Source organism: Strigops habroptila, chromosome 7 (genome assembly GCF_004027225.2).
Source record: "Strigops habroptila isolate Jane chromosome 7, bStrHab1.2.pri, whole genome shotgun sequence".
NCBI lineage: Eukaryota > Metazoa > Chordata > Aves > Psittaciformes > Psittacidae > Strigops > Strigops habroptila.
Window position 1 is genome coordinate 7903814 of NC_044283.2, and position 22117 is coordinate 7925930.

Here is a 22117-nt window from a genome sequence, read left to right on the forward strand (position 1 = left end):
CTCCCTTTGTGCTATGATCTACCTGAAGCTTTCTGAATGAAGAACTCTTTTATGATTACACTTCAGAAGAAATTGCAATTGCTGAAGAACCTTGACAGGGAAGCCTGCTACCTGCTGTGTGAAGGAAATCTTCCTTAGAATAAGGCTAGATTATTCAACAAGGTCATTTTCCTTAAGAGGAAACTCAAGAGGTCACGTACATACATCTTCCAACTATTGCTTTTTATGTGAAAACCCCACCAAAGTCTGATGACTCTTGAGAACTTCCTGGGAAAAGGCACATTTTAAGACAAACACAATGAAACTACAAGTTTCACCTAAGGCTGGAATTGTTAGCTTCATGCAAGAAAGTGGATCTGAACCTCTTTTGTGCATTTGGAAAGACTATTCTCAAAAGGAAAGGAATTGCACGGTATGGCATTTAAGACAGCACTGCAAATTTCAATTGGTTTACTGAGGCTCAACAGCTGTGCTTGAGTTAAAATACTCATGTCAAAAGACACCTAGTCTTGAACCAAGTAAATGGAAAAGGCACGCAAGTGAGACTGACAATGAATTACAATTTACACCACTAATTTAAAAAGGGCTCTTTGCTAGTGAAGACCCAGCTGTAAAAAATAAATCTGGCTGTTCTTCTGCATACACTCCAATGTACTACATGAAGAGCTTCACAGCCTGTGCTATCCTGCTCATTATTCTCAGAATGACTTCTTGATCTTCACAATTTTAAAATTAGTTCTTTTATTTCAAGGCATTTTCTCCCGTTTCCAAGTATATTCGAGTTCCTCCAATTTATCAGCATTCTTCCGAAACCACAGAAAAGCCAGCGTTTATTATTCAAGTACTAATTTAACCACCACCATGCAGATGGGACTGTCATTGTTTCACTAGGCCATGGTAGACTTCCATCTCCCTACCAAATAGCCTCCAAATATGACTAGAGAGGAAGTAGTGAGAAGCATTTGACCTTTTCTCAGAATATAAAGTACTAATTAAGTCAAGTCACATTTTAGACTCAGCCCTCGAGACTTTCAGCTAGTGGCTTTCCATCCAAGGAAGTCAGCCCAGTTTTAAGTCTTTCAACACAAGTCAGCTTCATGAAAATTAAAAACAATGAAAACCCAAATGTACAGAAGGGATTTATAGTAGAGCTTTTTCCTTCCACAAATACTTTTCTGGAGATGCTCACATTTCCTTCCTAATAACACACCTTGAAGTCTTGCATCTCACACACTGTTTCATCACTAAACAATACTAGCACCTACATGAATACCAAAAAGTACAGGCTTAGCCAGAACACATAGAAAAGCCCTCAAGACTCTTAAGGCTCTCAAGAGATCTATGTTAAATCAAACAGTTGGTCCTTGTTTCCTTGAATGATGCTGTCAATTCATGAAAGCCATAATATGCTTGCATAAGATCTCACTGTTGAGGAGTCAATCAACCAAGGGATACTGTTCTACTCACTTAAGAACTTGCGACAACCTTCCTGCTTTTACAGAAGGAAACTCAATAATTCGTGGTATTTTTCCTGAAGGCAGGTGCAGCACAAGAGTGTACAACATTACTGAGCATGCATGGCCAAATGACACGCTAGTTTTCCAAGCTGGTGTAATTCATTTAATAGAGGAGTAAAAGCAGCTACACCCAGTACTTTACAACATACTCAGGCAGCAGGTAAAGGTAGCTGGTCATCATACAGCTTACACAAATGAAGTGTACTATGTCCTATATATGTTGTCTTTATGCCCAGCTTGGCTAGCTGGAAGGTAACTAGTTTTGAAAGAGCTGTTCTTTCTTTTATAACCCTCATTTACAAGCTGTATTACAGAATAGCTTTTCCTCAGCTATTTTACCTGCTTATGCCAAGACAAACACTTGTGCAGATGCCCTATGAAAAGAATCATGAAATGATGAGGGTTAACATTAACCTGAGCAAGAAAGGTTAGACTTAAGCCTTGATCAGCTCACAATACAATTCACTGCATGATCCCACAGAACTTTGTGCCAGCACAAGTAATGAAAGGTGCAGGCACAACCATTTCAGAATGGCTCTAAATTCCTACTGCTATTAGAAGAAACTACAGCATTAACCTGAACTTCTTGCCAAGAAGTCTAAGTGTGCTAGAGCAGATTCAAGACACCCACTAGCATTCTTTTCCCCCTTATTAAAATTCAGCAGTTGTCTTTTTACTAGTAGAAAAAGGGTGCTTTATCTTAGGTTCATGTTTTAGTCAAGAAGCCATCATTTGCTCCCATGAAACCTTTTTCATAGGGAGCATCCTAGTTGCATGCTTTTATTTATACTTGCTTCTCCATTTATACACCTTCCTTTGTGATTTCCACACTTTTCCAAGCTGCCATTGTGTACAAACAGAATGTTTTCCTGGCCTCAGAACTCATTTTCTGCAAGAACTAAAGAGTTTACAAAACCAATTACTTGATGAAAGAGGAGAGGAGCAGAAGGGTGAGGACAAAGCCACTGATGAGACATCATCTGCTATTTTCCACTCCTTTGTGCTTTATTGTAAGTACAGATAAGGGCAAGACTAAAAACCAACGAACCTATAACACATTACAGCATGCTAATACACTCCTGTATAGACTCCATACAGTGTAAAAGCAGTAATACATCATTCACTACTCTTGCAAGTCTCTGGTCCAAAACCTACAGCGACTATTAGTAAAAGGACAGCTCAGTTTTCAAAACTTATGCAAACTTTAGTGCCTCAAAAATTAGGAATTACAAAATGCCACTATAAGCTTAGTTACAAGCACTGATATTGGTTACAGGTCATCACTGGCTCACACCTAGGCCCAGAGTTTAGTTACAAGCGATGAGTTTGCCAGTTCAAGAATACAGCAGATTCTCCTACAAACTGTATCTCAAGTGCTTCATCAAGCTAGCCAAAATAAATGTAAGCTGATTAAGCACTTCTAAGACAGTTAACATCATCCCAATACTTTTATACCTGCCTTTCAAGAATATTTAAAGTGAAGATAGTAAAGTCAAGTAAGTTATTAGAAGAATTCTAAATGGACCTGTCACAGTTTTAGAAATAAAGCCTTTGATTACGTCTACTATTAGACTACTGAACAAAGTACTGGACCAAGGGTCAAGCACTTCACATATGAAAATTGCAGGTGCTTTTGTACAACATTGAGGATTTGCTTCACCTGGTTTGGGCTTGTGAAATACATATGGAAGCAGCTCAGCTACTTAAGTACAAGTCACAACACAGGCAGAAATCTTACTGTTAAAGTAACTGAACGCACTTCAGGTTCAGTGCTTGGATTATTTACTATTTGAAAAGATAACTGGAGCTGAACAATACTTCAAGGTTTAGGCAAAATTTTTTTTGTTGTTTTTCATTGGCAAGTTTGACCTACAGAAGGGTGCCATTACAATTAAAGTCAATGAAATAAAGTTGGTGTATTACATGAAGAATATGGTCTTAGTGTTCCCAGGGGGGCATCCAAAATGAATAGAAGACTATTCTGCATTACTCACTCTAGAATAGGTAATATCCCATTTCACAAGTAAGACAGAATAGATTTCTTAGTGTCCGAATAGCATGCTTGAACCACACCACGGACCCACAGATTAAACTGGCTGAAAATAACCCAGTAAATATTACAGAGCTTTTCAGAGCACCAGGCATCTGACACTCTGGTAAAGCAAGGATCTACTAGCACCAACAACAGTCTGGTAGTTAGTAACCTGATTTTCAGTTCAGCCGTATTTACTGGGTGACCCATTCTCCTTCTACCCAGTGCTGACAGTTACCTACATAGCAGCCACTGATTTTGTAAGTAAATTCTGTTGTCAGATATCAAGCACTTGGCTATATGAAGAAAACTTCACCACATATCAGTACTTGTGGTTTTTGTTAGGGTAAAAGGAATCCTGAGTTTAAATACCTCTCTGAAGTCATTAAAACACTATTTTTTTTTAAGAGAACAGGCTTTTCACTATTTAAAATGAAACTACAGGGTTAAAAAGATAATTTAAATAAAGCAGCACTATTTCAAGAAGGACCATACACTGAAGTTTCACTTCCCCCCCTGCTCCTTATAACTCTCATCCACCTTGCAAACCAGTCCTAACTTAAATAACTGAATTCTGGCTGATCTACATTCTTGAATTTGTTACGTAGTTTTGAGTTATTCTTAACCTACTTTGCATTTCACATTTATTACATGTTATTTTGGTAGATCCTTACCAGATTAATACTGTACGTTTTACACGTCAGATCATCCAAGCTCTGGTTCTGCAGCTTTTCTGTTATTAGTGTTACCATGGTAGTTGCTCCTTTTCCACTGCTCACACAGAAGTGTTGGAGGCTTTTTGGTCTCTTCTTTCAATACTCATGAGCCATTTCTGGTTTGGTTTTAAGTCTTGAGATTTATGCTTCCATCTTATTGCCAAAGTTTATTTCCAGATGCTGTCAGTGTATCATGTCTGATTTTCTGTAAAATTGGGGCAGAAAAAGGAAGAAGTCAGAACAATTCTTGAGTACATCATAATTAATGTTGTAATTACAGGACTCATGTTTGGACCATTTGTTCATGCAAGTATACTACTCTGACCAATGCTGAAATGCCTGGCATTTCAGATTACACATCTATTCATGAAAGAATGCTCCTATTGAGATTCCATTGATGACAACTTCAGAAGGGGGATGAGAGTCATACATAGTAAAGAGCAGGATATTTGGCAGTTTCCTACTATTAGTCTGATTCTACCTAGGATTTTTATCCAAGGCAGAAGAAAAGGCTTAAGCTTTTCCTCATTTAAACTGCTATTGAAGTCTTAGCCAGGTATATGAGAACAGTGTATGAAAGATGCAGATACCTACCATACTGTTCTGTATCTTTAACACTATTTGCCTTTTTAAGACATTCTACCATGTTGTTTCATTGCTAATCCCTTCTTAAAAGGCGGCTGGAGCAGTGGGTAGCTCAAATGCTACATCCACTTTCCAAATCCTCAGCTACCTTTAATATATTCCCTGTGTTTTTTCTTTTTTAAAGGTTATGTAATTGCTACCTGTCAGCAAACACAAGATCTTAAACTTGTAAGCAGGACAGATTACCATACACATAAAAGCATCACTGACAAAAGCTTAGATACCTTTATTCTGTGAGCAGTCAGCTAAATCAAAAGCACCAGGTTCACTGGCTGCCTCTTTCTATCCTAAACATCCTCAACACAATTTCTCCCCTCTTCTTTTCCCTCAGTATCAGTAACCCTTAACTGCTGCAACATCGTTCCTCACTATCTTCTAAAAGTCTTTATTAGCTGGTGGTTTTCACCACAGCAAGTGGACATCCGTACTTTCCTCAACTCCACCTCATTCTTCCAACTCTCAAGAACCACCAGAACAAAACCACAGAACTTCAGCTTCCTCATTTTCCCCTCTTCTACCACAGTGTCTTCCAGGCTCACAGAGTTCTCAAATTCACTTTCAGTTTCCAAAAGCAAGTCTACATTAGTATTATTTGTAATTTCTTCACAATACCTTCAGGGAACGCTTATTCCACATGACTTCACACATAGGTATTTCCAAATTTAAACAAAGCAACACAAGCCTTGAAGAAGGAACACTGATGCTACTAGGACCAGAAGTTTACTTCTGTTTGCTAGGTTTTAAAGTCTACAGCAAAAAAACAGCAGAAGGTAATTCTAAATGAATGTTTCCATAAAATATTGTCTCTTCCACACTGCTTATCAGCTGTTTAGCAAGAAAAAAGCCATGAATCCATGACCCAAGTTAAACCCATTTAAAACTAAGATATTAATAGCATTAATGGCAACATTAGATTATCTTTTAAACCTGTTGCCTTTGAGAACATCCTCAAATATGATTTTCACATGCTAACCATGCACTATTTCACCTTCACGGATGTCTGATACGTAACAGCCTCCCTCTTAGCCTGAGAGCTTTTCCACAACTATAGATTCCGCCAATCTTTTGGCCTCATTCTCTTATCTACTTTTACGTGCTAAATAGAATGCTTACAAGTGCTCTTCAACCACAAATAATGCTACCCAGATGTCTGGATATTCCACTGGTCTGTTTTTACAGAACATGCCCTATCTTTCAGGAAAGCACCCAACAATCTGAAATATCTACCACATCTTGTTCTGAAATTACACCAAGTCAAGTATCAAAAGCACTCAAGTTCATACGCTCTCTGGCTGCATATACCCTTTTCAATGTAAGCATGTGCCAAAGCGAAGTGGGGGTCATGAAATATCATGCAAGTTTAAGGGCAAGTGTGTGAAGGGAGCAGTATTTAGAGTAGCAAAATCACACATTGTAATGTCCCTTTGAAACCTGGGGAAGTTTAAGCTAGACACAGAAACACAGAAGAGAAGTCAAAAGGAAGGCCGACTGTGTCAGAAATTGTCCATATACAGACTGGAAACATACTGCAGGTGAGGAGCTTAGTAACGGGCACAAAGACTTTCAGATTCATTTTAAGGATTAGTATTTCCACAACTAAGAGGCTACTACTAAGAACCAGCTGGGAAGTTCAGCAGGTGTTTAATTACTTTTCTGTTTGGAAGGGCCATGTATGAATTTGTTCCTTAAGGAAAAAAGCAAATCCAATAAAGCTACCAAAACCAAGGGAGGAACAAGGTTTTGATTTCTAATTAGTTAGCTATAATGCAGTTATGCTTTGCTTAGCTCTTCTAATTTCAGATGTTTCACTGAAATTTTAAGTCAGCATGATGCAAGCTAGAATATGGAGAGAAGAGACAGAAGGACATCAGTCTTTAGCTAATGAACCAATACATTCAGTTGCATGAAAGGATAAAGGGGAGGCAAACGAAATCACAGTGTCAGGGCACTTTCAGAATCAAGCCGAATAGTACAGTTATCCACATTCTTATATCCTGCCAGCTACTGAAAGTAAGACTTGAGTTGCAACCATTCGGGCCCTTTCTGACAGTGTGCAGCACAATCAGTTCTGAAACACAAACAAAGTGGAAATGCCAAAAACAGTTTCTCATTTTAGCAACCCACATTTACCAAAAATACTTAAAGTGAGACATGCTCTTTTAAGAAAAGTTCTTCTATTTATTTTTTAGTATGTATTTAAGGGCTCCATAGGACAGGGGTGAAAAAGTGCTGTTAGCCAGACAAGCCTCCACATATAAGCTCCCAGTTTCTACTGCTCCCCCCATCAGCAAATTCCACTTCTTAATACCAAGCACAAAACCCAAGTGTAGGAGTTTTAGTTCAGATCAAAAGCATGCTCCTCATCCTCCTTTAGTGTGCTTTAGCTCACATTATGGACCAGTCTCACGCAGATGTAATCCACTCTGAAACAAAGCCAGAAGGTACACGACAGCCACCTTTAGGTGTTCAGTGTGCTGCACTAGACTAATGCTGGCCTAAAGCAAGGCACCAGGCTGGGCATATGCTATGGCCATCAGTACTACTGTTTTACACTACACATTTGTTCCTAGTAGGCAGTCCTACTTGCTAATGATGACATAATGAATGTTTTAAGTGAACAAAATGTTACCATCATCACATTCCTACCAACGAAAACCATTCCAGGTTACAGTTTGATATACGACAGCTGCCGTCACAACTATCAGTGTATTTTTTCTCTGGCTATTTGCTGCCCACAGCAGTGTGCCAGCACAAGTGCCTTTCGGTACTACACAGAGAACCAGATCAGGAAATTCTTGTAGTTAGATACAAGTAAAACATTTATTTTTGTTTCTGGGAAAGGTTGTTTTCCAGCTGGATCAGTTCCCCAGTCTGGTTTGCCATGAACTGGACACGAATGAGTGCGTGGGCATACTGTGGGATGCTGATACTGCTTATCGAGGCACCTGTTCAACCACGGAGTCAGGGGAAAAGCAAAGCCCTCTAACATCAGCATTTCCCACACTGAGCAGGAAATTCTCCTATAATTGGGAATTAGATGTCCCCTTCCAAAACATGGTTTGAATACGTTTTGCTCCTCTTTCCCAATTCATGCTCCTTTGACTAGTCACAGTTACCAGCTCAAAGTGATCCAAAAATCATCTCTGAAGCCTCAGCACCTTAACTCAAAGTCCTGGTTCACTCTGGTTGAGCTATTTATATTCTACCAGGAATTGCTTCCCTCATCTTTGCTAATTAATATTGGCTGCTAGGAGACAAGAGATTCTTAAGAGCCACTCTAGCTTCACTATGCTGTTGTCATTTTAAAGCTTCATTAATACGTATCTGCAAGCCTTATAAGCTTTTGGCCCTCAATACCTCCTAGGAGGAAGTTCCTTATACTACAGAAAACTCCTCATGGTATTTTCACAATTTAGGGGATTTCTGTTTGTTTCAAGATCCTCTGCTGTGGCATGTATTTAATGTACCCACAGAGATAGTAAGCTGCTTATTTCATGTACTTTTTCCACCACGCTCTCTTTTCAGAGATGAATAAAGGCTCCTACCTCTCTTTTCCACTCGCTCCTTATCATGCCCCTTATGCTTATCAGGCTGAATCCCTCTGAAACTGCTCAGAACTTCAAACAAATTAGGTTTTCAGTAATGAGAACCATTTGACCATTCTTGTTACAGCAACATGGATCCTAGTGAATTCACGTTTCTTCAGCTGCCTCACGGCATAGATCTTAGCACAATCAAAAGTTCTGCCTACCATTGCAAGTACATGCCCTGCCTTCTATACAACCTGTAAGTATACCCCAAAGATACACACCTCTCTTGTCACCAAGTCTCTACAGGCAGCGGCTAAGCCAGGCATGCAAGTTCAAACACCAAGATCCTCCAAGCCTTAAAGTAATAATAATAGCCCTTGGAGCTCCAAGTTGGATGAAGTCCTACAAGATTATGGCCATCTTTCTCTTAGCACACCATCCTTTACAGATCCTGATTAGGGAGAAGAGTGAAAAAGCTGAGCCATCCAAGAGAAACACACCTAACAAAAGATGTTAGTCAGTCTCTGTCCTGGGAGAGACTTAATCTTACTAGGATCTCCTTAAGCTGTGGGTTGTAGAGGTGAGAGGAAGAGAAGCTATTTTATTGCTCAAAGGTAGACTAAAGAAAAGGAACAAAATAAATGGACTATAAAAAAGTCAAACTCCAAACCCAAGCCAAAACTAACATTCCTCACAGCTAGAGAATGAGCTGTGATGGAATCAGTATCCCTGATTTAAAGTTCTGTTCTATGACACATTCTGAAGTCTGAGAAAAGTAAAGATCTATTATTCTATCTCTATAGTTCTATTAAAGAGAGGTTTCATTTCTTTAAAAGTTAAGCCACAAGTAGTAATGACTTGTAAAATCTCTGCCAAATTTAAGGGTGGAGATAGAAGAAAAGAAGTGCTTGTATCACAAATTCTGTATCTTCTTAGTGACGCCACTGGGGTCTTTTTTGGGAAGACTACTAAAAATACGGATTACCCAACCTCCCAGTCAATTAAAGGATGTCAGAGGCTCATCCAATTTGACAACCTACTTTCAAAGAGCTGAAGAGTCCTGATGAAGAACATAAAACCAATTCAAAAAATCTGTTCTTGGCTCTAAGAAAGAAAGGCAGCCAGACTCATTTCCAACCCACTCCTCCTCCTCCTCTGCATGCTGCAGGACAAAATGTTCCAGCAACAGCTCATCTCACTGGGAAAATTTACATTTGTTTGAATCACTGCTAACAATTTCTCCTCTGCCTCTGGAAGTTCCATCTTGGATAAAGAAAAGATCACAAGATTTTAGATTATTTCCCCGTAACACAAATGTAGGTGTTTCTCGACGATCGCAATCCCATTTATTCTACCTATGGGATTAAAATGACCCAGTGAGAACACAGAAGGTTGTTCCCCCTTATCTGTTCTTTCACATCATCTCCTAGTCTTTGCTTAGAGAGCTACATGGAACCCTTATTACCAGCAATCCCATAAAGACATACTTAGTCAGCTCCCAGCAGAAGAAAAGGATTAGCTAGAGTCAAAATTCCAACTCGGATAAGTAGGTCCTTTAAAATATTATCTCTGCTTCAGCAAGCCAAAGAAGCTAATCACCCCAGCAGTACTAACTGCACATCTAGATGATTTTGCTACTAGAGTCTAGATGAAAGATGTTGTGATTTTTTTGCCTCCTGGCACTTTCAGCAGCATCCAAGCAGCATTTCAGAATTGAAGCATCACACAAAACTTATCAAGTTTTAACAGAGCATTATCTGTCCTTAGTTATGCTTGAAGCAAGACTAAGTTGGAAGACCAGCTTTTTAGAAACTGCTAAACTAATACTTCATGCCATCTAAAAAAAAAAAGCTACATAAAGTCTAGTTTCTTGCCATGCAAAATTCCAGCTTCCAAATGGAAAGAGAACATTCTACTCTTAAAACTACACATTATTTACCACAGTGCTAAGAAGTTCACAGGGAGGCTAAGCATTCCTTGTAACATAAGGCTATTATAAATAACTTTTAACCCAGAAAGGTTTTCGATAGCTGGCATTTGGAGAGAATTATTTGGACTCTATCCTTTTCAGCACTAATCTGCAGAGGGGTTATTCTGCAACCCTCCAAAATTCCACATCAACTCTTAAAAATAAGATATTTAATTAGAAAGTTTCCTGCAGCTAGAGAATTATCCATCAAAGTTTTGAGGTGTAGGTACTAGAGGGTGACAGCTGTGCTTCCAGCATGTTATACTTTAGGGATCTTCTCTTAATGCACCATTATCCACTTTATTTTCTCAGGTTCTCTACAAAAAGTTTAAAACCAGTGTATTAGAACATCGGTTTCTAACCAAAAGGGACAAACAGTTTATAACTCTAGTTTGTATTCTGTAGAAATTGTTTCACAACCATCTAGGAAACCCTATTTAAACAAGAGCTCCTCTCCCTGAAGAGTTCAGATGTGACAAAATAAGGTAAAGCTCAACATTACTCTCTACACATGCTAGAACTCAAAATGAAGCCAAAGTTAGTTCCAACATTCGCAATTCAGAGTTTCTTTCAAAGAGTAAAGAGATATTTCGTGAGCTACAGAATCTCTTACCTTTCTCCATGCAGTACTTTCACAAGCCAGTTTTTATTAGAAGAAGCCTCAATATTAGGAGGCATTCAAGCCTGGATTAAGGTTGCCACAACTCCAGCACAAAACTGCAGAAAAGGATAAGGAAAATACGCTAGAAGGCATCCTTTATATTAACTGACAGCCACTGGAGTCAAGTTTCTTCAGATACTCCACAGGCTCCGGGAGGACAAGCAACATCAAGAGCTCAGAACTCTCTTCTGAAGAACATACCCCACTTACCATGCAAGACAAGACTATATTTCACCCTTCTAAGGCTGAAAAACTACAATTAGGTTGTTATTGCCTCCAGAGATAGATGAGAAAAAATATTAGGTCCACTTGCCTCAAATGCGGGAAATAATTATGGAGCCCAGAATTTCACTGTTTTAAACCTAAAGTATTATCATTCTAACACCAACCGGTCACTGAGACAGCTGTGACAAAATATAAACCATTACTAAAATAAGGCTGCATCCTACACTCTTGTTTCTACTCCATCTCCCACACTTCAGATGCAAGAGCTCCTACGAGAGGGAAGCAAAACCTCAACCACCACATACAGCCTTTAAACTCCATTTTACTTAAGATTCAACACATTCTGGCAAATTCCTTCAACTCAAAGGGAACAAACAGTACTCAGATTTTTCTGATTGAAGAAACAGACCTTGTTCAAAGCCTCCCTTATGAGATGGACAAAAACCTGTGAGCAGAAGCACCGGAAGTCAACTAAAGAGAGTTTCCTGGCTTAAGATGGTGGTTTCCAGTTTGCAAAACTCACAGCTAGATGATGTGCTGGAAAGAGACTAAAGTTATTACTCTGGTGTATAGATTTCTCATTCCTCAGATGCAGAATTCATCCAGCTTGGCTGAGAAACACAGACTAAATAAAGAGCTAATATTGTTTAATAGAATTTTAATCAGAAAACGGAAGATTTTACTCTGTTACATGATGAACTGCTGTCTGAAATAAATATACTATGCTTTAGGTCTCAAAGTTACTATCAGGTGGTTTGGGTTTGTTTTTAAACCAAGAGGAAAGTCTCCCTCCAGAAAGGTGAAGGAACGGTTGAGATAGGGGATGTTAAACCTTTGTCACAATTTATAAAGTATATTTCTCAAAGCACAGAAGTGCTGGAGATATAAGCTTGAGAGTCTTTTTCCAGGCCACACCTAATTAAAGCAGGGAATGTATCACCACAGAAAACTAGGGCTAAGAACTCAACCCAGCCAGAGGTTAACACATTTATTACTGCTAGCTCGTATCAGTAAGAAGTCTCATCACTCTCCCAGGTTTAAACCTGTCTTTCATACTTGAGAAAGACCTAACATTCACATGGCAGACAAATCATCCTGCATGTTTTAAAGGATCCTTTTGTCAGACAGGACAATAGATGAGCTGTGCCTTGTAGGTTATCCTGTACAAAGATGCTTTTCTAAGATGCTTTTGTTACTTACGCTCTCTTTCCTAAAAGAATCTATCACTATTTAAATGACAGGCAATGATTTCATTCATTTTGCTGAATGACATTCCCACCTATGTTTGGAGTTCCATTTGAGTTAGCCATCAGCGTTGGCCTGTGACCAGTCATCTCCCTGCAATGTGCCAGTTGGACTCTTTTTACCTCTTCTCAGCATTCCTGCAGAAAGCACAGGACTACAACATAGTGTTGAGGAACAAGAAGTCTGGCCTACTGAGGCTTTTATATATGAACTCCAAAGCCTTTGCCTCTGCATAATTATGAACTAAGGGTGCTAACAACCATTACTTTGAGAATATGGTAGCTGAAACTAAAAATTATTACCTGTTTGAGTAGCTCAGAACAAAACCTAGTGGGCAACCACCAGTTAAGAGTATTACTATAATGTTCGGTCTACGATATTACTGAAAGCAGCTCAGGTCCTACACGAATTATTTCCACCTCCACATACTGTTTTTATAAATATTCTATTTAAAAAAAAAAAAAAAAAAATCAATGGAAGTATTTATTTAGTATAAAAAGCCTCCAGTAAGATACAAAACGGACTCATTATAAATAGTAATTTTTACAGAGAATATCAGCATTTGAAGAAATATACATACCACCAGCCTAAGCTTACCACACTCCCACTAAAGCAAGTGATACAGATTATACAAGATCCATAAGATTTTATTTTACTCTAAGGCTTGTGAAGAAAAGATACAGATGGAGATTAACAGGCCCTACAACAAAGATATTTGCTTCACTCCATCAGAGAAGAAAAGCCAATGGAAAAAACCAGCAGTATCACCTACTTTCTCTTAGTGTTTGCCTTTAAAAATGAGCAGTCAAACAAGCACATGTGTGTGCTTCAAAAGTACTCAGGCCTGAAAAAACATGTAGCTCTACCCCTTAACTTGTACAGCAGTGACAGTGATGACTACTCCACACACATCCTGCTCCCCCCTCCATGATAGATTGAAATAATATCAGTACTAAAGTACTGTTCTATTACCAAACCCTGTGTGCTTGGAGCTGAGGTATTACACAAATCTCTTCCATACATCCTGCTCCCAAAACACACACAGCTAATAAACCTCCCCCTATTTGCCTTCAGGTTCATTCTGAAGGGTTTCAGACATCTGGTTGGCTTGTTTAAAATAAAAAGCCCAAGTAGTAGGTTTGTTTTTATGATCCCAAGTGTGAAATGTTCTTGCTGGAGGCCTCAGGCCGGGTGAAAAACACTTGTGTTAAGATGCTACTTCATGGCATTTCAGGGATCTAATGAGCTATATAATCTGCACGCAGGGAAGTCTCCCTCACATTAGCTTGCGTGCAACTACGGAAATTAAAAACAAGAAACCTATAGTAGTCCAAATATTTCTCGGTAAATAGTACAGCTGGTGAACTGCAGAGCCTGCTAAATTTAGAACTCAAGTGCTTAGCAGTATTCTGTAAATATCTATACAGCTCAATGCTTACAGTAACGTGAAATATGCTTCTCTCCGAGCCTTCCTGTCCTAGTTAATACTACAAGTAGTATTTCCCTCTCATGACAAAGTCCTATGCCCAGTTTAGCAGCACAAGAGAAGTTTCAGTCTCTGAAAACTGTAACTCTCCAAAAGATCATAGTGCAACTGTACTGAATGAACACATGTATGTGCACATCCTTATTTTATCAGTTTATGACAAATAAACTGTTTACATATTTTCATATAAACCCTAAAAGTCTAAAAAAAAGAAAGCAAATTACAGGAAGAGCTACACAAGAGTAAAGTTCTATGCAGGCTTTTATCCAGTAGTTTAAGCTTTCTGCTACATTATCTATCTTGAAAGAACACTGAAATGCATTGAACAGATACGAGGTATGGTGTGTAACGGACAACCAAGTTCCCTCTCATGGCCCAAATTTGCTCCCAGTCATGGCTGACCATCTGTAATTTTTACTCAAGACACTCAATTTGATCTGGCAGGAGACACCACCTCAAGGAGACTGAAAGCCCAAGTTTCACAACACCCATCTAGTTACATGACCCATTAGAACACAGGGGGGAAAAAAAGAGCCTAAATATCACACTGCTTTCAAGTAGCAAGAATTTTCTTTAACATAGAGGTCTCAGATCACACTATAAATACCAAAACTGAGTGCTAGCTTGAAGAATGTGTTGCTGCTCCTTGCTTTGCTAAGCTACAGTTCATATCAACTTTATTTGTTGTTTTCCATCTTGTTTTGCACATCCCATGAGTTTCTGAAGTCCCTACAGATCCGCACTATGTATATACTGCTCTGCTACACGTGACCTCTCAGTACAGTCCGCAAGCACTCCAACTATGAGCAGACCACAAATTAAAGTCCATTAAAATAATGGAATGAAATGCAGTATGTGTCAATATTGTGTGTGCTTTCAGCATTCAATTCAGATATTACTTGAAGTGCCACCAGGGACATTCCTCTTGCCAGACTGATTAAGGTACTTCAATAAAAATTACTTCAGTTGAGCTATGCAGCTCTTACTAGTTCACTAGACCATTCCAAAAGCAAGCTAATGACTTTGTCTATGCATTCAGCCTTCCACAGCACACTGAATAGCTGGATTCAGGAAACACTGCTCTCGAGGTCAAGACAAATCAAGGGTACTACTGCAGTAGGTATTTAGTAAAAGCATTTATAACTACATGTACTAAAAGAAATCTCATGAGACAAAGTTACATTGTGTAAGAGCTGACTACATAAAGTAGAGAAAAAAACCAACAGTGAACTCAACTACATCAGTGTGATTGTTTGAATATTGAAAGACCACCCTCTGCCTGATGGAAAAGCTCAGTATTTTCACTGTGTACGACCTCAGCACTATCAGATATTTAATAAACAAGTCATTCTGCAAGCAAGTTCTATGGAAGGATTCATAGAAGTCGCTAGGAGTCCAAACTGTGAGGTTTACTCACGCAGAAGCCCTAAAGCAAAACCATGCTTCTGTATGGGAAGCAAATAGGCACAAGGTGCCTATCAGCACGCCAGTATTATGGACCACACTTCAGACAATATAGGGCAGAATAACTCACTTTTATCTGAGCACAAAAATGCCAGGAGAAAAATCAAAGCTGAGGAGAGGTAAGAGCTCCTCGTTTCGATCTTCACTGACTGGGTCAGAAATTTAGCAGCTTTAAATGGTGGCAGGTAAGTCACTTGACTAGTGAGTCAAGCACATAACATCTGCAGACAACAGTGCAAGAGAAGACAGGACCATGAGCATTAGGAGAGGAAATGTGTCCTCCCACTTGGGCAGTTACCTTTACAGATGACTGCATTCTGACAAGATCAACTTCTGGTAACCAAGCTGAAGGACAAAACAGTAAAGATTTACCTGATAAAGTCAACAATAACAGAGAGGCAATCATGTCCTTTCAGCTCTTCGCCTGAAAACTCTTAATCTTTCAAATGATCTTTCAATACAGTTAAAAAGTGTGCTTTTATCTAACACACTTGAAAATAAGCCTCTGCAATTACATCTGGGTTTCTGGCATCTTCACTCATGCAAAGGTTAAGCATACTACAGTCTGCGTAAAGCACTAACATCTTTTCTGCTGAATATCTGAAACATCAAACCACTGCGTTAGGGGAAGTCACTGGCTGAGCACCTGGACCCAAAGAGTTCTGAAGTAATAAACAAGCTTTTGATAGCTGCAGCCTTTTCTGCAGGTGCAAGAGGCTTCAGTTTGGCTCAGTTTTTGTAATTAGTTCAATAACTGGTTTAGAATTTTGAAATAACTTTGGTTTTATTTGATCCTTTCAGATCTTGTGCTCAGCTAAGAAAAAGAGTGAGGGGAAAGGAAGGTCCCCCCCAAACCAGTTACAAAGTTCAAGACTGTATATTTAACACGACTATAAAGTTGAGTCTAAAAATACATGTATTTTGGAATGGATTACTAAAATTTGAGCACACTTAACACAGACAAACCTCCCACAACCAAGTACGAACCCATTTTGAAAGAGCCCTTCTGAACACAGTTGCCCCATCACAGTTTCCACAGCCAAGCTTGCCTAGCAGCACCACTGACAGCAAGATGCATCCAACTAAAAAAGCCTGGAAAAAGCTTCCTAACAATAAAATCCCTGTTTCTGTTAATTATTATAAGCTTGGAACAGCCCAAATATCTAACCTGAGGGCAGGAACTGGGATATGCCTTGCTGTACAAGCAAGTACTCAAACACTGCACGCAACAAGCATGGCATTAATCCCCACTTTACCCACACCCTCAATCCTTGCCAGCCACCATCTCTTCAAGGGTATTGTAAGGGATACTTCTTAGTCATACTATTCCACAGCAAAAATCAAAGGTTTTGGATAGCATCGTGAAGCTACTTATATCTTATGCAAATATAAAAGCCCTTTTACTACTTCATAACATTAAAAATAAGCAACCATACTTCATCTTTTTTATCAAAATACAGAAAAGTATTAACATTCTAAAGAGCACTCAATACACATTTCACCATCCACATTGCCTTTAACTTCTCAGCACTAGGAGATGCTGCCTTACTTTTAACCCACCATATGTTGCCAAAAAGGATGATGACTGAAGTAACCTCAGCTAACAAACATTCAACATCTTTGGAGAAGGATTACTGAACTTTCTAAACCTCTGCTCAAAAGACCGCAGCGTGATTTCAAAGGATAGATGTCTGCGTCCTTAGAGCACACAGTGGAAAGAATGGTTAGAAGATTAATTATTCCAGCTTGTGGTCCACTGCATCAAAACTTTAACTACACTCAAATATATCTGTGTGATGAGAATAAACTGCTGCATATGCAGGGACTACAAACAGGGCAATGATTAGAGCAAGACTAAGGAAATTACTGGCAGGTGGAGATGCAAAGTGGTTTGAAAGTTTACAGAAAGAGATGCTGGAGAAGCAGTAACGAAGAGTATTTACAGAACTGCATCAAACAATGCCAACAGAGACAGGGCTCAGAGTAACCCATTTCTGTAAGTACAAGATTCATTATGTGAATCAAGTTCAGCAGGAGAGATACCACAAGAACAAAGATTCCAAAGGCAGAAAGTTGCACCCATAGAGATGTCAATACTTCAAATACAAACCCAAGAAAAGAACCCTGGAGAAAAGTTAGCTCCAAAAAGCTGGGTTTATTCTTCAATGCCTAGCGTGCCATGTAAGAGAAATTTCATCTCAAGAATGGTGAGCTTAAAACCACCCCAACTACAGATGACTTCAGAGTCATCCTAACACCTAAAATTATTTGCAAGGTACCAGGTTTAGGCTGTTATGAGATAGATTTGAGTACAGGAAGAGGCCATGCTTTCTTTTGGACATAAGTTCCTGAAGCTAGGCCTGCCTTCATTCCATGCCTGTCTTCAGAAAAAGGTCAAAATTCTTATGACCAGTATCCAACTCTCCACATTCCAGTAGAATCCCAGGGGAAGACAGGGGACCTTCTGTGAGCACTAAAAGGCAATAAGCAGGTGAGTAGCACCCATCAGGTTCACCTTTACATCAGCATAACAGGGTTTAGAGACAGGAAAGAACTACTGAGGTCATACACCTAGATTTAAAGACTTCTGCTGTGGGAAGGTAAGCAAAGGCTTTGTAGTGAATGCAATACTTGGTGGATAACCATACCCAGCGAGCAGTTACCAGTGGTGCATGGGAGAGCACACCAAACAGGAACCCAGCTCAGTTCATTGATGTATTTCCCATCATCTGCTGCTGGCAGAGCAGGCTTGTTACAAGCAGGAGAAAGGCAGGAAGAACTGCAAGAGAGCATTAAAGCTCTGCATAACTCTGACAAATTCGAGGACTGTCCTGCAAGAAATAAGATACAATTCAGTTCTGAAAGGTACATTCCAGCAGGATTTACCAAGGAAACAGGAAGGCGAGTTCTTTACAAGAAAGCTGTGGGCTAGGCTGGATCAAGCAGCTGACCTTGTGTTAAGTGTTAAGCTGTTGTAAGGAAGTCAAATGTATGGGGATGCATAAACAAGAATATCAGCTCCAGGGCACACAAAACAGTCTTTTTCACTCCACTCAGCACAGGAAAGCCTTAGCTGTAGTACAAAGTTGGGCTTTGAGCACCACACTCAAAGACCAATGTGAACTAACTTGAGAAGAACGATTAGAGCTGAAAAAACATGACCTCTTGGGAAGAACTGAATACACTAGTTTGATTTAGGCCAGAAGTGTCACAAGGCTGCAGGGTAGAGGGCAAGACACAAGGAAACAGGAACATGACAAAGACCAGTTCAAGTCTTTTTAAGAGATTACTAGAGGGGAAAGAACAGCTATACCTCATGTGCAGGGAATTAGGCAATAAGCTTGACCTGCAGTAAGGAAGATGTCCAGTTCCATATTCAGAGCAAGTCTGAATGCTGAGGACAGCAAAGCACTGGACTGAGAATGAAGTAGAGCTGCTCAAGCTTCTTTTACAAATCACATTAAATGTGCCGTACTGGTTTGGGGCAGAGGACTCTCACAACCAGCCTACATCTTTTCCAGCCTTATTTAATGACTACCTTTTCAAGCCAACGTAATGTCTTTGCTTACCCTCCTACAGTGTATGTTTAGTTTCAATGAGCTACAAGTTACTTTTCTGATCTTTCAAATTAAAACTTCAGGATTTGCACATGCAGGTTATTTGACTATACAACAAAAGAAAACTTGCACCTGCCTCATGCTTTCTTCACAGAAATAAACCAACTCCAACCATCTCCCATGGCAGCATGCAAATCTCAGCAATACTGCAGTAGCCTGTTGTATCTTCTTCCTGACCAACAGAAACCAGAAGCCAATTACTTCAGAAAGACATTCAAGCTTGGCCTTCTATCAACCTAGAACAATGATGTAGTAGCTTCCATTGATGTGGTGTCACTAAGCATCATCACACAAACATCTGCACCTCACCTTTTACAACTGTAGCCTTAGGCTTGGTTAGGACTTCCTGAAGATGGAAAATGTTGCATGCAAACCAAATACTCTAAAGTAAAAACTAAGATATGCGGGATTTTACAGATGGGCAGTTGAAGCCAGTTAGAGGAAGCCTGTATCTAAGTTACATGTTTACATTTAAACTGCAAAATCTAAAGTCACTAAACCAGAGAACTATCTCATTAGAGCTCAAGCACAAATAGGACACTTAAGAGGCATAAACCAAAGACAAAACACTATTCTTTTTCATCCTCTGTAATAGTTTGGTACTACAAGTATTTGTCTGCTTTGTTTAAATGCCATCCTTCCAATTTGAGAAACATGGAAGTGAGAGCAGCAACAGTCCATCTTAACCTCCAGGAGCTCAGCAATTCATTATCCAAATACTGGACAGGGCTGGTCAGAATGGAGTGCTAGTGGAAGGAGATGATGAGGTGAGCAAGCACACACGTAGCCAAGCTCAAGTGGACTGCCATACATACTGAGAACAGGCCAAGCTCCACACATGATCCAGTGCCAGCAGTATCTTCTTAACCAGCACCTCTGCTATTCTGCCTTAACTTTTGTTAGCCCCTTAAAGCAGGCAACAGCACTTCAGTGTAGCCTCTGAGTTACTCACACTTCTCAATTCAGCAAGTTTCAACTTTGTTGTTCCATTTCATCACTTGTAAAACATGAAAAGATGAGGTACTAGGTACCCACTCCTCTTTCTTTTCCCACTAGAATATATAGATACACTGTATTTTATTCAAGTAAGCAGTTATTGAATGCTGTTTTCATTACTCCTCCTCACTTACTAAATACTGCATCAGGAGCACAGCAGTAGTCTTGAGGCATGCTTACGCACCACCTACACTCCATTTCAAATAGGACATAATGACTAATTATTTGCCACTACTATCAGTATGGGATAATTGAGCAAAAAGGTTCCTTTTTTTAAAGCTAGGATTATAATTCTGTCAGTTCATCAAAAAAATTATGCGGCCATACAAATAGATCCTAGGCACCTAAATAGAGACCATCACTTATAAATCATGGTCCTTAGAAGAGAAGTATCTTATGTTATGAAAACAAAGCTGGTTCATATGACAACACAAAAACCACCCGCAACCTCAGTGGCTATCTCTGTGTTGACAAAGAAATGCTGTTCCACAAAAGACAGAACCCAGCAGATCCAGACCCATCCGGCCTCAAGCATGTTTCCACAACTCTGTTGATTCATAATCTACATCACACCTGAAGCTCTAAACTTCAACCTTCCATATTCCGCATGCTACTTTTGAAGCATGGAAGTTGATAAAGCAACAGGGCATGACAGATCCTAGTGACACATCCTTCCTTAAATATGATGAATTTCCACCCATCTAAAGCCAAAAGAGGTCAAATCACCAGAAACCTTGGAGGAAGACACACAAGTGCATTTTTCACTGGGAAAGCAGGGGGACTTACAGGAAGCAGTACCTTTAAAACAAGAATTTTCCCTTTAAACTTGGAAGGGTAGGATCAAGAACACATTACACAATATCCAGTAGTAACTGCATGAAATGGAGGAATACTTTACTAGGACAAAATCTAAAGCCACAATTAAGAAGGTGAAACATAATACATATGCGCAGCACTGAAGGAATGATTTAGTGCCACTGACATCAATACTAACTGCACAGAGCAAAAATTAAACATGCTGCAATAATAATTTGAAGTGCCCAATTAGGTTCAAAAACACATATACCCTACAAATTAAAAAACCTCCCAAACCCCTCAAAGGCATTAATGCTGTTCACAATGTTATTTGAGATGCAAATTAGAGACCTAAAGTTAATATAACACCAACAGAAGTTCCTATTATTCCCATTCATGGCTCAAGGGAAGGCGACAGTAGAAATGAAACCTCAGCCTTGTCGTATGAGGTCTTATTAGGACAGCAAAGGTTTTTCCTTCATTTTTAAAGTTAACCCATCTTAACTTCAGTGTAGAAATTGCCATATTATAAATGTGATCTTTCATAAACCCAGAAAACTTAAGTGCATTAACAAATATACAACAAGCCAGTGGCCAAAGCTGGTTGGATGAGGGGGGTGTTACGGAGAAAGAAGTATTCTTCGAAAAAAAGGAATTCAGATCCCATCTTTCAGCATCACAGATCTCAGTGTAAAGCACAAAAGTAAAGGTACAGTGGTGTAGCAGTTATTTCTTCAACTACTTCCTGTACCAGCTGGGTTCCAATTTTAAAGCTCAACAAATGCAGAAATGGCTTTCTTCCATCTCAAATGCCTTTCCCACGATGACATTTAGGTCTTAGTATACTGAGTCAGTTTTGCAAATGACACTTCTAATGACAGCTCCAGGCAAAATATTGTTTGATTTCACACTCTTAGCGCTATCTGTACAGACTTATACACACTGAAGAACAACTGCCATCACTGGCACTGTATGTCCAAAGCTCTAGGCCTGCAATTTGATGTATCATTGACAGTATTCTTCCCTGTACTTCACTAGAGTTTAATTTTCCCAGGAACTTAAATGTTGTCATACCAAATTCAGAGCAATGATGCTAACATTAGGTCATCAGAACCCTTGATCTTGCCGTTAACACCAAACAAGCAAAACAGAAGTGATGGTCTGCATGTCACTAAAATATAACCAAGTTCAAACAGTGGAAAGCCAATTAGTTTTGCTT

The 22117-nt window shown here is 39.4% G+C and overlaps 1 protein-coding gene across 5 annotated transcripts in view; it reads right to left on the reverse strand.

Annotated features, from left to right (window-relative positions):
* The window catches only part of FAM53A (family with sequence similarity 53 member A), a 71864-nt gene that overhangs the window by 45576 nt on the left and 4171 nt on the right, over positions 1-22117 (reverse strand). For 3 of the 5 annotated variants that reach the window (XM_030492696.2, XM_030492698.1, XM_030492701.2), the window contains exon 2: positions 4224-4470. In XM_030492696.2, the coding sequence (XP_030348556.1) occupies positions 4224-4301 (78 nt within the window). In that variant the 5' untranslated portion in view covers positions 4302-4470. Of the gene's footprint in view, positions 1-4223; positions 4471-5134; positions 5595-11022; positions 11984-22117 lie in introns of those variants that run through there. The other 2 variants (XM_030492700.1, XM_030492699.1) reach the window with 2 other exon arrangements.